The 14,113-nt window shown below is 47.7% G+C and overlaps 1 protein-coding gene across 1 annotated transcript in view; it reads left to right on the forward strand.

The window, feature by feature from the left end:
• Nucleotides 1–3,772: 3,772 nt before the first annotated feature.
• ACBD7 (acyl-CoA binding domain containing 7) overlaps nucleotides 3,773–14,113 on the forward strand; it is a 35,091-nt gene continuing 24,750 nt past the window's right edge. Inside the window, exon 1 of the mRNA XM_025396329.1 lies at nucleotides 3,773–3,823. Within this exon, the coding sequence (XP_025252114.1) occupies nucleotides 3,812–3,823 (12 nt within the window). The 5' untranslated portion in view covers nucleotides 3,773–3,811. The remainder of the gene's footprint in view (nucleotides 3,824–14,113) is intronic.

Here is a 14,113-nt window from a genome sequence, read left to right on the forward strand (position 1 = left end):
CCAAGGCTGGAGTGCAGTGGCCGGATCTCAGCTCACTGCAAGCTCCGCCTCCCGGGTTTGCGCCATTCTCCTGCCTCAGCCTCCCGAGTAGCTGGGACTACAGGCGCCTGCCACCTCGCCCGGCTGGTTTTTTGTATTTTTTAGTAGAGACGGGGTTTCACTGTGTTAGCCAGGATGGTCTCGATCTCCTGACCTCGTGATCCGCCCGTCTCGGCCTCCCAAAGTGCTGGGATTACAGGCTTGAGCCACCGCGCCCGGCCTATGGAAACCCTTTGAAGGCAGGTAAGAATGAGAACAGAAGAAAGACGGGAGAGATGGCCAGAGGCTCATAGGCCAGAAGACCAGACTAAAGCTATTTCTTGTCTCAAAGTCTTCCTGGAGGTGTTGCCATGTTGACTGAGTCTTAAGAGTTGGCCTAGTTAAGAAAGTGGGAAAAGAGCCAGGTGTGGTGGCTCACGCCTGTAGTCCCAACACTTTGGGAGGCCAAGGCAGGTGGATCACTTGAGGTCAGGAGTTTGAAACCAGCCTGGCCAACATGGCGAAACCCCATCTCTACTGAAAATACAAAAATTAGCCAGGCACGGTGGCATACGCCTGTAATCCCAGCTACTAGGGAGGCTGAGGCAGGAGAATCACTTGAATCCAGGAGGTGGAGGTTGCAGTGAGCCGAGATCTTGCCACTGAACTCCAGCCTGGGTGACAGATTGAGACTCCGTCTCAAAAACAAACGAGAGAGAGAGAGAAGAAAGAGAAAAAGAAAGGAAAGGAAAGGAAGGGAAAGAAAGAAAGAGAGAGAGGAAGGAAGGAAGAGAAAAGAAAAAAGGAGGGAGGGAAGGAAGGAAGGGGAAGGAAGGAAGGAAGGAAGGAAGGAAGGAAGGAAGGAAGGAAGGAAGGAAGGAAGGAAGGAAGGAAAGAAGGAAGGAAAAGAAAGAAAGAAAGAGAAAAAGAGAGAGGGAGGGAGGGAGGGAAAAGAAAATAAAGGAAGAAAAAGAGTGTTCCAGACAGTGGAGCGGCAACTATCCAACAACCTGGAGAAAGGGAAGTTGAAGTCCTTCAGTTACTCAGGGTGGAGCATCCATGCCTGTGGGAAAGAGCGAGAGATGTGGTTGAAGAGGTCAGCAGGACCTGGTCCATCCTGGAGGACCACATGTATTATTCAGAGAAGGAGAGCTAAATTGTCATTGCAGAGAAGAGAGCAAAACCATGGATGCATCATTCGTGAGGCTTGGGTCCAACCCTACAGCCATTACATCAAAATGGTGGTGGGAAATAAGGATCAGATTGGGGTTTGTGTCTTTTTTCCAGGTAATTGAATGCACTGCCATGGTTAAGAAATGTTCATCTTGACGGTATTAAAGATTCAATGCAATCCCTATCAGAATCCCAATGGATGTTTTTTTTAAATAGAAAAATAAAAACCTATTCTGAAACTCATGCTATGGTTTTTATTTTATTTTATTTTATTTTATTTTATTTATTTATTTATTTTTGAGACAAGAGTCTCACTCTGTTGCCCAGGCTGGAGAGCAGTGGCATGATCTTGGCTCACCGCAACCTCTGGCTCCCAGGTTCAAGCAATTCTCCTTGCCTCAGCCTCTCAAATAGCTGGGATTACAGGTGCCTGCCAGCATGCCCAGCTAATTTTTGTATTTTTAGAAGAGATTTTTAGAAGAAAAGTTTTTGCCATGTTGGCCAGACTGGTCTCGAACTCCTGACCTCAAATCATCTGTCTACCTCGGCCTCCCAAAGTGCTGGGGTTACAGACATGAGCCACCGTGCCTGGCCCTTTCTTGCGTCTTGAGACAAGACCCACATGACCTGGCAATGAGATGGGGAATGGCAACCCAGGAGAAGAAAATACTTTCAAAAGAGGTCTTAAAAGAACACTCTGGATTTAGAGAATAAAGCAGAAAACAATGTAGCGTCCGTCCCTCCCCTCTTCTGGTTTCTTACAGCGACGATAATTCCAGAATGTCTCAGCTGAAGATATGGACTGATACCCGCACTCAGTGCAGTATTTCCCGCTGAAACACCACGGACCGGGTGCTGCCGGCAGCCAGGACTAGGTTACCAGAGGAAGGCCAGGCTGTGCTGAAGCTGCCGTGAGCCTTAGTACCCCACGGGACCTTTCCCATCGTCTAAAACTTCAAACACAAACAACTGCCCAGTAGGTTTTTCTAACATTTTGCTTTTGGTCCTTTACTTGGAAATGCACTGATTTCACCACGAAAATATTTGTGAGGAGAAAAAAAAGATTTTCATGAAAAAGCAAATATTTTTTAAATGTAGCTTTATGCAAAAACAAGCTGAAAGGTTGCTTGTTGCATTGTCCTACGCTCAAGCTCAGTCACTTTGCCGTATTGAGTTTCTTTTTTCTCCCAGTCACCCTTCTCCATCAATGCGAAGCGTCGGAAATTAGCTCCTCATATGACCAGCCAATTCGGTTCCAGTCCTTTGGAAATGTAATCCTATTCGGCGTTTCTGCAGACTTGGAGTGACACTGGGTTTGTTTCCCTGGAAAACTGGGTCAAATTGAATAGGCTTTTAGTCCTGTGCCTTTACCATAATTAAAAACGAGTTAGGCTGATTGTAGCATGTGTCCAGAATTTAGGTGTTTTTGCTTTATAAAGAGGAGAAGAGGCGCAAACCACAGGCCACTTTCACTCATGATAAACTGCGCCTAGAGGCAGAGTGGAGGAGACGCATTCATCATCCACGTTTCTAGGAATAATGGACAGGAGAGAAGTATGTATAAAGAAGGAATCCTGTGCTTCGGGAGGCCAAGGTGGGAGGATTGTTTGAGGTCAGGAGTTCAAGACCAGCCTGGGCAACCTCACCTCTCTTTTAAAAAAAAAAAAATATATATATATATATATATATATTTTAATTTGTACTTTTAATGTATAAAATTTTTAATTTTTAAAATTTTAAATATAAATGTATATATATAAATTTTTAGAGAAAAAATATTATATATACCTAGCAAGACCCCTCACCTCTGTATAAAATTTTAAATGCATATATATTTCTTTATTCTTTTTTTTTTTTTTTTTTTGAGATGGAGTTTCGCACTTGTTGCCCAGGCTGGAGTGCAATGGCGCAATCTCGGCTCACAGCAACCTCCACCTTCCAGGTTCAAGAGATTCTCCTGCCTCAGCCTCCCGAGTAGCTGGGATTACAGGTATGCGCCACCACACCCAGCTAATTTTGTATTTTTAGTGGACACCAGGTTTCTCCATGTTGGTCAGGCTGGTCTCGAACTCCCGACCTCAGGTGATCTGCCGGCCTCAGCCTCTCAAAGTGTTGGGATTACAGGCGTGAGCCACTGCCCCCGGTCAATACATATTTACATATATACATTTTTAAAAAATTAAAGACATTACATATATATTTTAGAGTTGGGGGGGTCTCTCTAGATAAATATGTATATTCTTTCTTTTCTCTCTCTTTCTTTCTTTCTTTCTTCTTTTTTAAGAAGGCATTCCAGGGGAGGCCTGTGCCCTGGGGAGACCTCTCTGGGTTTCCTGCAAAGACCCTCTTGAGAAAGAATAGAAGAGAGAGCCCAGAGCGGGGAGAAACTCATTTAAATTCTCTTCTCTTGGTCTTTCCATTTGCAGCCCGGGCAACCCGGCGCGCTAAGGAGCTCACAGCCCAGCCTCGCCCCCGCGCCCGCGACCAGTGGGAGGCGGCCCGGCCGGGAGCGGGGCCAATGGCAGCGGCTGGCGGAGACGCGGCCCTTTAAGAAGCCGCGGGCGCCCTAGGGGGCAGAGCACCGGATAATAGCTGCAGCAGCAACGCGGCCGCCGCCACCATGGCCCTGCAGGTACCCGGGGCTTGGGGAGGCCACGCGGGAGGGGCGCTCCGCGAGGGGAGTGCTCAAGTGGGGCTCGCGGTGGGCGTGGCGCCCCGGGAGCGGTCGGCTGATACCCAGGGGACACGCCCACTCCTTCCCCAGCGCCGCAGATGGCGGTATAGACCGCACCTGTGCCTGCTGACGGCGAGCCGGGGCTCCCAGGGCAACCGTTCTGGACCCCAGGGGCCGGGTGAGCGACCGTGAGTGGAAAAGCAGGCAAGGCACGAGCACGGAGCGGGCCTCCTCTCTCCGTCTCCGAGAGGGAGTCGAGATCACCGGGTCTCATCCCCCGCTCTCTCCCCTTCGCTCGTTGGGACCTCCGGGACCTCTCTTAGTGTCATACTGAGCAGAAGAGATCTGCGAGGCTCCGATTTAAAAATACTGTTTTTTTATGTGAAAAAACATGTTTAAGGGTGGAAAACTTTGGAAAAGACAACAAACATAAACTAATAATTACTGATAATAATCCAATCATAATTCCTTCACCCAGGTGATAACCACTGCTAACATGCTAGGGTAATTCCTAGTATGTCCTAGTATGTTTTTTTCCATGTGTGTATGTGTGTGGCATATATCTACACACATACCTATGATGTTATTGTGAATATAGTTTTATTCCTACACTTAACACAGTAATATGAGCATTTTCTCATTATTAAATATTCTCAAATGTAATTTTTTTTCTTTTTTGAGACACAGTCTCACTCTGTTGCCCAGGCTGAGTTGCAGTTGGTGCTATCTCTGCTCACTGCAACCTCCACCTCCCAAGTGCAAGCGATTCTCGTGTCTCAGCCTCCACAGTAGCTGGGGTTACAGGTGCATGCCACCACGCCCGGCTAATTTTCGTGGTGGTTTTTTTTTTTTTTTTTTTTTTTTTGAGATGGAGTCTCACTCTGTCACCCAGGCTAGAGTACAGTGGTGTAATCTCAGCCCACCGCAACCTCCGCCTCCCGAGTTCAAGCGATTCTCATATGTCAGCCTCCCGAATAGCTGGGATTACAGGCGTGCGCCGCCACTCCTGGCTATTTTTCTCCATTTTTAGTGGAGTTGGGGTTTCACTGTATTGGCCAGACTGGTCTTCAACTCCTGACCTCAAGTGATCCACCCGCCTTGGGCACCCAAAGTGCTGGGATTTCAGGCATGAGCCACCACGCCCGGCCTCTAAAATGTAATCTTTTACACGCACAAAGTTTCATAGAACGTGGCTTACTTCTTTAACCATTTCAGTCAGGCAAGACGCTATCCTGGGTAAAGTTATAATACATACTCCAGGGCCATCTGGGTTCAAATTTGTGCCTCACTTCTACTTAGCCTGTGACATAGTTACCCTCTCCCTGCCTCAGTTTCTTTATTTAAAAATGGAGGAGAGATACATTAAATGAGTTATATATATAAAGCATTTAAAACAATGTCTGACATGTGGTAAAAGTCCAATAAGGATAAGCTTGTGGTGGAACATTTAGTTAGTTAGTTTGTTTTGAGACAGGTTCTCACTCTGTCACCTAGGCTGGAGTGCAATGCCGCGATCTCAGCTCACGGCAGCCTTGAACTCCTGGGCTCAAGTAATCCTGCCACTTCAGCCTCCCAAGTAACTGGGACCACAGGCACCTGCCACCACACCTGGCTATTTGTGTGTGTGTGTGTGTGTGTGTGTGTGTGAGAGAGAGAGAGAGAGAGAGAGGAGTTTCGCTCTTGTTTCCGAGGCTGGAGTGCAATGTCATGATCTTAGCTCACCGCAACCTCCGCCTTCCGGGTTCAAGCGATTCTCTTGCCTCAGCCTCCCCGGAGTAACTGGGATTACAGGCATGCACCACCATGCCCGATTAATTTTGTATTTTTAGTAGAGACGGAATTTCTCCATGTTGGTAGGGTGGTCTCGAACTCCTGACCCCAGGTGATCTGCCACCTCAGCCTCCCAAAATGCTGGGATTACAGGCGTGAGCTATTGTGCCTGACTCAAATATTCTTATGCATGACTTATGTGTTTATACTGAACTCTCCCCAAAATGATCAAAACGTTCTTCTAAAAGTTCCTGAAAGATCTGAAAGGTTCCTTTTTAGCTTAGTACTTTGGTTTTTTGTTGTTGTTTGCTTTTGAAATACTTGCAGTGAGGAATTAAGAGTTTAGGGACGTCACAGGAAAGCAGTATGCTAAGGAGTATTAATATCGACCCATGATGTTATCTACTAACAATGCATTTGCATGTTAACAATATTGGAGGAAGGTAACTTTTTTTCGATATGATGTCTCGCTCTGTTGCCCAGGCTGGAGTGCAACGGCGTGATCTTGGCTCACTGCAACCTCCTCCTTACAGATTCAAGCAATTCTCCTGCCTCAGCCTCCTAGTAGCAGGGATTACAGGTGCCTGCCGCCACGGCCGGCTAATTTTTGTTTTATTAGTAGAGACAGGGTTTCACCATGTTGGCTAGACTGGTCTTGAACTCCTGACCTCAAGAGATCTACCTGCCTCAGCCTCCCAAAGTGCTGGGATTACAGATGTGAGCTACCACGCCCAGCTGAAAGTAACTTTTAGAAATGACAAGTAATAACTGGCTGACATATTGAAACCTCTTCTGTCTTTATTACCTCACTGGCATGTGCAGGGATCATATTGGTACTAGTGTTCTGCCAAGATGCTCATTGAGTGGAAATTAGAGGAAAGGTGACTAGTTCAGGGTCCCTAGTCTTCTATTTATTTATACAAGAATAAGTAGACTGTCACTGGAGTAGCAAAACAAATGGAATTTCTAATTCAGCTATAGCCTCCTGATTTTATTTGAAAATTTACAATACGTTTCTGTCCTCACCAAAGCATTTAGGAGAGCTGATGTTTATCCTAAATGGACAAATTTCTTTCCTAGATGATGAAGCTAAAAAGCAGACTTCTTCCAGAAGATGTATCTTTTCAAATCTAGGGGACTGATGATTTTAACAATTGGCAAAAAAGACTAACCTCTTCCCTTAGCCCACATTTGTGTGACCTAAGAACCCTGCAGTTCCTTGAGTGTGAGAATTTTTTATCTTCTTAATTGGGTTGCGCGATGGGAAAGAATTGCTTGAGAAGACCTTGTCAACCCCCTATGTGGGATGACCATGTTCTTTGGCTGCAGAAAGTAAAGTCAGATGAGGTGAGTCACCCTCAGAGGCTGTCTTCAGTGAGGCTGAAATGTGAAAGGCAGTTTACACAGCAGCCCGCCTAATCAGCATGGAAGGATGCACCCAGGATGTACCCACTGTGAGCGATGCTGGCGTAACTTCTACGCCAAAGGTGGGGCGAGGGGCCTCGTGTCAAAAGCATGAACAGGAAGGAGTCCAGGGAGCGGCAGTAGTAGCCTTAAGGCAGTTTGTCTTGCAGAATCTCAAGCTCGGGTGAGATCTCGGGGGAGATCATGCACAAAACATTCAACCAGGATGCTGAGGACCCCTGGCTCAGAAGAAATCAGCTCAGCAGAGGCTGCAGTTCCTGCCAAAGGCAGCAAGTCCAGCTCTGCAGCAGCGTAGGATACTGCAAAACTATGATGCCTTTCTCTCGGAATGAGGCAGGAGAATAGGGTCTGGAGGCAGAGAACCTAAGAACCTAAGGCCGATTCACACTGACTTCCTGGAACTAAATCAAAAGGAAAACCCCAACTGTCCACACCTATGTAGTAAAAGGACCCGAGGCTACTCCCTTTGCAACCTCCTCCCCATTCTCTGTGTAGCAGATGGAAAATCGAATGTATCTCTGATTGGTTGCTTTCTGCAACCAATCAGACATTTGCATAGGAATGTAACTTTGTAACTTCACTTCAGCCTCTGATTGGTTGCTTTCCCCAACCAATCAGACTGATGGTGAGCCAAGTTTTGATTTGCATAGAAGTGTAACTTTGTAACTTCACTTTAGCCTCTGATTGCAGGCTACTACTTCATTTACATAGGATGCACACCAAGTAACCAATGGGAAACCTCTAGAGGGTATTTAAGCGCAGAAAATTCTGTAACAGGGCTCTTGAGTCCCTGTACTCTGCCTGCTCCCACCCTGTGGAATGTACTTTCGCTTTCAATAAATCTCTGCTTTTGTTGCTTCTTTCTTTCCTTGCTTTGTGCCTTTTCTCCAATTTTTTGTTAAAAATGCCAAGAACTTGGGCACTCTCCACTGGTAACAAGAATGCTTTGGAATTCAATGTTCGTAGCTCTATATTTAAAGCTGCATCTCACCTATGATAACTTTCTGATTCCTCTAAAGTCTGCTCACTCATTAACCATCCAACAAGGATGTTCTTAATAGACTCAGACCAGGCTCACGCCACCCGCCAGCAGTCCCTGAGGCCCTGTGGGTGCTGCCAAGGTGATTATTTATTGTTTATTTATTTACGAGTATTCATGCAACCCCACACAGCCTTTATGTTGAACTCCAGTAATTTCTGTCCACACTGCTGGGAGCAGCTTTCCCTGCCCCTCTGCACCCAACAAACGCAGACCTGAACCCCCCAGCACAATCACCATCTCATCTCAGGGACAGCTTTTTCCTTTCCGTACCTTCCCCTCTGCGCTACCTCCAGTGTTCCCAGAGCAACTGCTGCACCTTATTTGCAGCAAGTCCCATGTGACTGCCCTTGCCCTGTTCATTTCCTACCAGGCTATGAGCACCTTCAAGCACACTGCCTTGTGCCTGCCCATTTGCCTGGCAAAGGCCTGATCTATCGGAGGTGTTCAGTAAGTAGGTTTGTTAATTAGTATGAGCTGTGAGATGAGCTCTGGGAGGGCAGGGTCCATTGAATCAAATCAAGAATATTTTGCATTCTTGGCCGGGCATGGTGGCTCACGCCTGTAATCCCAGCACTTTGGGAAGTGGAGGTATGCAGATCACTTGAGTTCAGGAGTTCGAGACTAGCTTGGCCAACATAGCAAAACCCTGTCTTTATTAAAAATACAAAAAAATTAGCCAGGCATGTTGGCACATGCCTGTAATCCTAGCGACTTGGGAGGCTGAGGTGGGAAGATTGCTTGAACCAGGAGGTGGAGGTTGCAGTGAGCCATGGTTGTGCCACTGTACTCTAGCTTGAGCAACAGAGCAAGACTCTATTTCAAAAAAAAAAAAAAAAAAAAAAATTCTTAATCATCCTTAACCCTAGTGAGAGGTGACAACGTGCTAGTAGCCCTCGCTCTCGGCACCTCCTCGGCCTCCGCATCCACTCTGGCAGTGCTTGAGGAGCCCTTCAGCCTGCCACGGCACTGTGGGAGCCCCTCTCTGGGCTGTCCCAGGCTGGAGTCGGCTCCCTCTGCTTGCGGGGAACAGTGGAGGGAGAGGCACAGGTGGGAACCAAGGCTGTGAGGTGCTCACAGGCCAGCGGGAGTTCCGGTGGGCGTGGGCGAGAGCTCAGCTGGCCCCACACTCCGAGCGGCTGGCACTGCCGGCCCCAGGCAGTGAGGGGGTTAGCACTTGGGCCCGCAGCTGCAGAGGGCGTGCCAGGTTCCCCAGCAGTGCCAGTCCGCCAGCACTGCGCTCAAGTTGTCGCTGGGCCTCAGCTGCTGCCCCACGAGGCAGGGCTCGGGACCTGCAGCCCGCCATGCCTGAGCCTCCCCGCGACCATGGGCTCCTGCTGGGCCCGAGCCTCCTCAACGAGCGCCACCCCCTGCTCCACAGCGCCTGGTCCCATCCACCGCGCAAGGGCTGAGGAGTGCAGGCACGGCTCGGGACTGGCGAGCAGCTCCGCCTGCAGCCCCCATGGGGGATCCACTAGGTGAAGCCAACTGGGCTCTTGAGTCTGGTGGCGACTTGGAAAGGTTTTGTCTAGCTAGAGGATTGCAAATGCACCAATCAGCACCCTGTCAAAATGGTCCAATCAGCTCTCTGTAAAATAGGCCAATCAGCTCTCTGTAAAGTGGACCAATCAGCAGGATGTGGGTGGGGCCAAATAAGGGAATAAAATTAGGCTGCCGGCGCTAGCCAGCAGCAACTTCCTTGGGTTTCTTTGCGTGTGGTGGCGTCGTTGTTCTTTCGCTCTTTGTAATAAATCTTGCTGTTGCTCACGCTTTGAGTTCACGCTGCCTTTATGAGCTGTAACACTCACCACGAAGGTCTGCAGCTTCACTTCTGAGGCCAGGGAGACCACGAACCCACCGGGAGGAATGAACAACTCCAGACGCACCGTCTTAAAGAGTTGTAACGCTCACGGCGAAGGTCTGCAGCTTCACTTCTGAAACCAGGGAGACCACGAACGCACCAGAAGCAAGAAACTCCAGACGCGTCCAAACATCAGAAGGAACATCTTTAAGAACTGTAACACTCACCGTGAGGGTCGACGGCTTTATTCTTGAAGTCAGCAAGACCAAGAGCCCACCAATTCTGGACACATTGGCACCTTCCCGCTGAGGCTGATACTCTTTTTGCGACTGAAGCTGCAACTCAGAGGATCTTTGTTTCTTGGATAGAGTCTCAGGGCAATGTGCCTCAAAGCCAGAAGTCATACCTGAGTATCCTGGCCAAGGCCAATATTGTTTGTACTCCAGCCTATCATGGTTGGGATGGGAAAGGCCTGCTGCAGGAAGGCGCATCAGAAGAGCCCCTTAAGACAGGAATGTATTGCATTGAGGTGCCAGAACTAGACAGGCTGGACAGAGTGAATAATGCTGACCACTGCTCTAGACCTGGTTTCCCTACCTGCATAGGGAGAAAGAGTGGGGACCCCTGAAATGGCATGGGAAACTGTGTCAGGGCTTAGCTCTAATGTGCAGAGGGGTCTAGGACTTTCATTAGATCTTTTTTTTTTTTTTGAGACAGAGTCTTACTCTGTCACCCAGGCTGGAGTGCAGTAGCAGGATCTTGGCTCACTGCAACCTCTGCTCCTGGGTTCCACCTATTCTCCTGCTTCAGTCTATCCTGAGTAGCTGGAATCGCAGGTGGGAGGCACCATGCCCAGCTATTTTTTTGTGCTTCTAGTAGAGACCAGGTTTCACCATTTTGGCCAGGCTGGTCTCGAACTTCTGAGCTTAAGTGATCCACCTACCTCAGCCTCCCAAAATACGGGGATTACAGACGTGAGCCACTGCACCCAGCCCTTATATGGGTTTTTAAAAAGGCTTAGAATTCTAATTAAGGTTTGGCACATCAAAAGGAGTCTAGTTGCTGTCATTGCAAAATAACATGAGATGTTACGGCAAACAGAACACCTGAGATGGCCTATAAACCTGCAGAGGAAGGTCCTACACCCCTTCTGAATAGCCTTGCCCTGTAGCGGCTCTGGCCACTCAGCATTTCAATTTTGTTCTTATTATAAACACAATCCACGCACGTTATAGAAAATTTGCAGAGTACAAAAATATTTTAAAACTACATAACTTGCCAATAATCAGAGGCAATTACTGTTTACATATTTTTAGTATATATCTTTCTAGTTTTTATTTTTTCTATACAACTTACCGAGCTAAGTGTATAAAAAGAATTTGCTTTCTTTGCTAAAACATAAACTAAAAGTATTTCTTATGTCTTGCTTTATTGCAAGTACTTTTTTTTTTTTTTTTCCGACATTCTTGCTCTGTCACCAAGGCCGGAGTGTAGTGGCATGATCTTGGCTCACTGAAACCTCCACCTCCTGGGTTCAAGTGATTCTCCTGCCTCAGCCTTCCAAGTAGCTGGGATTACAGGCATGTGCCACTACGCCCAGCTAATTTTGTATTTTTAGTAGAGACAGATTTCTCTATGTTGGTCAGGCTGGTCTCAAACTCCCAACCCCAGGTGATCCGCCTGCGTTGGCCTCCCAAAGTGCTGGGATTACAGGCGTGAGCCACTGCTCTGAGCCTGGTCACACAGCACTTAAGTGATGGAGTTGGGATTCCAACCAAGGCAGTCTGGCTCCGGAGCCATGTTCTTAACCATGGCATTAGTATAAAGCAGCCAAGAGTTTCTTAGGAAGACACTCAGAAGACAAGGCGCCCCTTATTCCATGCCCCCGTGCTTCTCAGTCCCCTGTGGGAACTAGGTAGGAGGATGGGCCATGTTCAAGGTTATTTAGGCTGAAGACCCTGATCTCCAACTTACAGGTGATTTTGTTCACAAAACAACTGTTCTGCGTGTACTACTGTTCCTGGACCAAACCGAGAGCCGCGCTGCTTATTCTCTCAGCTCAATAATGAGATGCAGATAAACTGGGAAAGGAGAGAGTTGGTTTCTGTAACTGGGTACAAGGAGAAAGCCTGCAAATGACTGCCAAGCCAACTCAAAATTACAGAGGTTTCTAGAGCTTTATATGCCTTCTAAGTTATATGTCTGCATGTAAGTGTGCATTCATCTAAAGCCTTAAGTGACTAACTTCTAATCTATAACTAAGGGCTGAGTCCTGAAGACCTTCCTTTGGAGCCTCAGCAAATGTCCTTAATCTAGATGGGTCCAGGTGCTGGAGTGATTACCCTTGTTTCCTGCTAAATCATGGAGGTTTGGGGAGTTCCTTCAGATCCCAGTAAAACTTGTTTGTGGAGGTCTGGGGATTTTCTTCAGACCCCCATAAAACTTGTTTAATCCTAAATGGGTCCTGTTAAGAATTCCTTCATTATCTTGTTATGCCTCAAGCCCCAGGAAGAGCCTGGGCAAAACTCTTGGTGGGCTTTTGTTGGAGTCTTCATATGAGGGCGCTGGCTCTTTCCGTTTTTAATATTTAATGTAACCACTCAGTGCTGACACGGTTGTTACGGCGGCCTGCCTATTCAGCCGTCAGGGGGACCTGGCCACAGTACTGCCTGTCTTTGGGGCCGGAAGGAAACTTGAGCCAGTCACTCTGCTGAGCCCACAGGGTACTGAGGTTACGCTGGGGCTATCCACTTTCTCTCCTAAGCCTTTGGATCCAAAGGGAGCTCTGGCATCAGAGAAGAAGTGTGGGGGGCGGGGGCCAGCTAGCATACATCCTTGAACTTCCCCTGTTTGACAGCCAGCCTACGGACAATTCCTGCTTATCCTGAGTTTTAAAAAATAACATAAGACACAGTTTAATTTAAAAATCTATAAAGGAAAATAATCACGAAGCCCTTCGTAGAGTATAAACTAAGAGGTTAGAAAGGGAAAGGGATAAAGCATCTGGGAACCCTCAGACTCCAGAGTACACCGGACTTCCTTGTCTATTTCAGCTACTGGCTGAACCCTGGGCCAGCCTGAGGGTCTTGCGGGGTTTGGGAGGTCCCCATTTTCAGAGTTAACTTGGGAGAAGCCTTACTACTTAAGTACTTTTTTTTTTTTTTTTTTTTTGAGACAGAGTCTCACTTTGTTGCCCAGGCTAGAGTGCAGTGGCGTTATCTTAGCTCACTGCAACCTCCGCCTCCCAGGTTCAAGCAATTCTTGTGCCACAGCCTCCTGAGCAGCTGGGATTACAGGTGTGCGCCACCATGCCCAGCTAAGTTTTGTAGTTTTACTAGAGACAGGGATTTGCTATGTTGGTTGGGCTGTTCTTGAACTCCTGACCTCAAGTGGTCCCCTGCCTCGGCCTCCCAGAGTGCTGGGATTACAGGCATGAGCCACCACGCCAGGCTTAAGTACATTGTATATAGCGTTTCCAGGAAGTCTAAAAACATACTACTCAAGTATACTGGTATACAGTTTTCCCTAATCAGCTCTACATTGGCGAAGCAACTCCTCTTTTCTAGAAATCATTTGTAATAAATTTTTTTTTTTTTTTTTTTTTGAGACGGAGTCTCACTCTGTCGCCCAGGCTGGAGTGCAGTGGCCGGATCTCAGCTCACTGCAAGCGCCGCCTCCCGGGTTCACGCCATTCTCCTGCCTCAGCCTCCCGAGAAGCTGGGACTACAGGCGCCCGCCACCTCGCCTGGCTAGTTTTTTGTATTTTTTTTAGTAGAGACGGGGTTTCACCGTGTTAGCCAGGATGGTCTCGATCTCCTGACCTCGTGATCCGCCCGTCTCGGCCTCCCAAAGTGCTGGGATTACAGGCTTGAGCCACCGCGCCCGGCAATAAATCTTATAATTTAGGTCTAGTGTGAAAAGGAATCTGTACAAGCAACTCAACCAGATCAGGAATATTGATTACCCTCAGAATCTGACTAGGTCTAAATAATGCTGATATTAAACAATGTAGGCATGAGGGCACTGGAAGAGAAACACCCCAGATGATGGTGTTAACCGGTAGCAAAGCCCCTGCATGTAGTAAAGTAGGACTGAGGCAGAAGAGGGAGGACGCATCTGTGAGGTCATTGAGAAAACTCCATTGAGTATCAATAATGCCAAAAAAAAAAAAAGCAGCCAGGCATGGTGGCTCACACCTGTAATCCCAGCACTT

This window comes from Theropithecus gelada, chromosome 9 (assembly GCF_003255815.1).
Source record: "Theropithecus gelada isolate Dixy chromosome 9, Tgel_1.0, whole genome shotgun sequence".
NCBI lineage: Eukaryota > Metazoa > Chordata > Mammalia > Primates > Cercopithecidae > Theropithecus > Theropithecus gelada.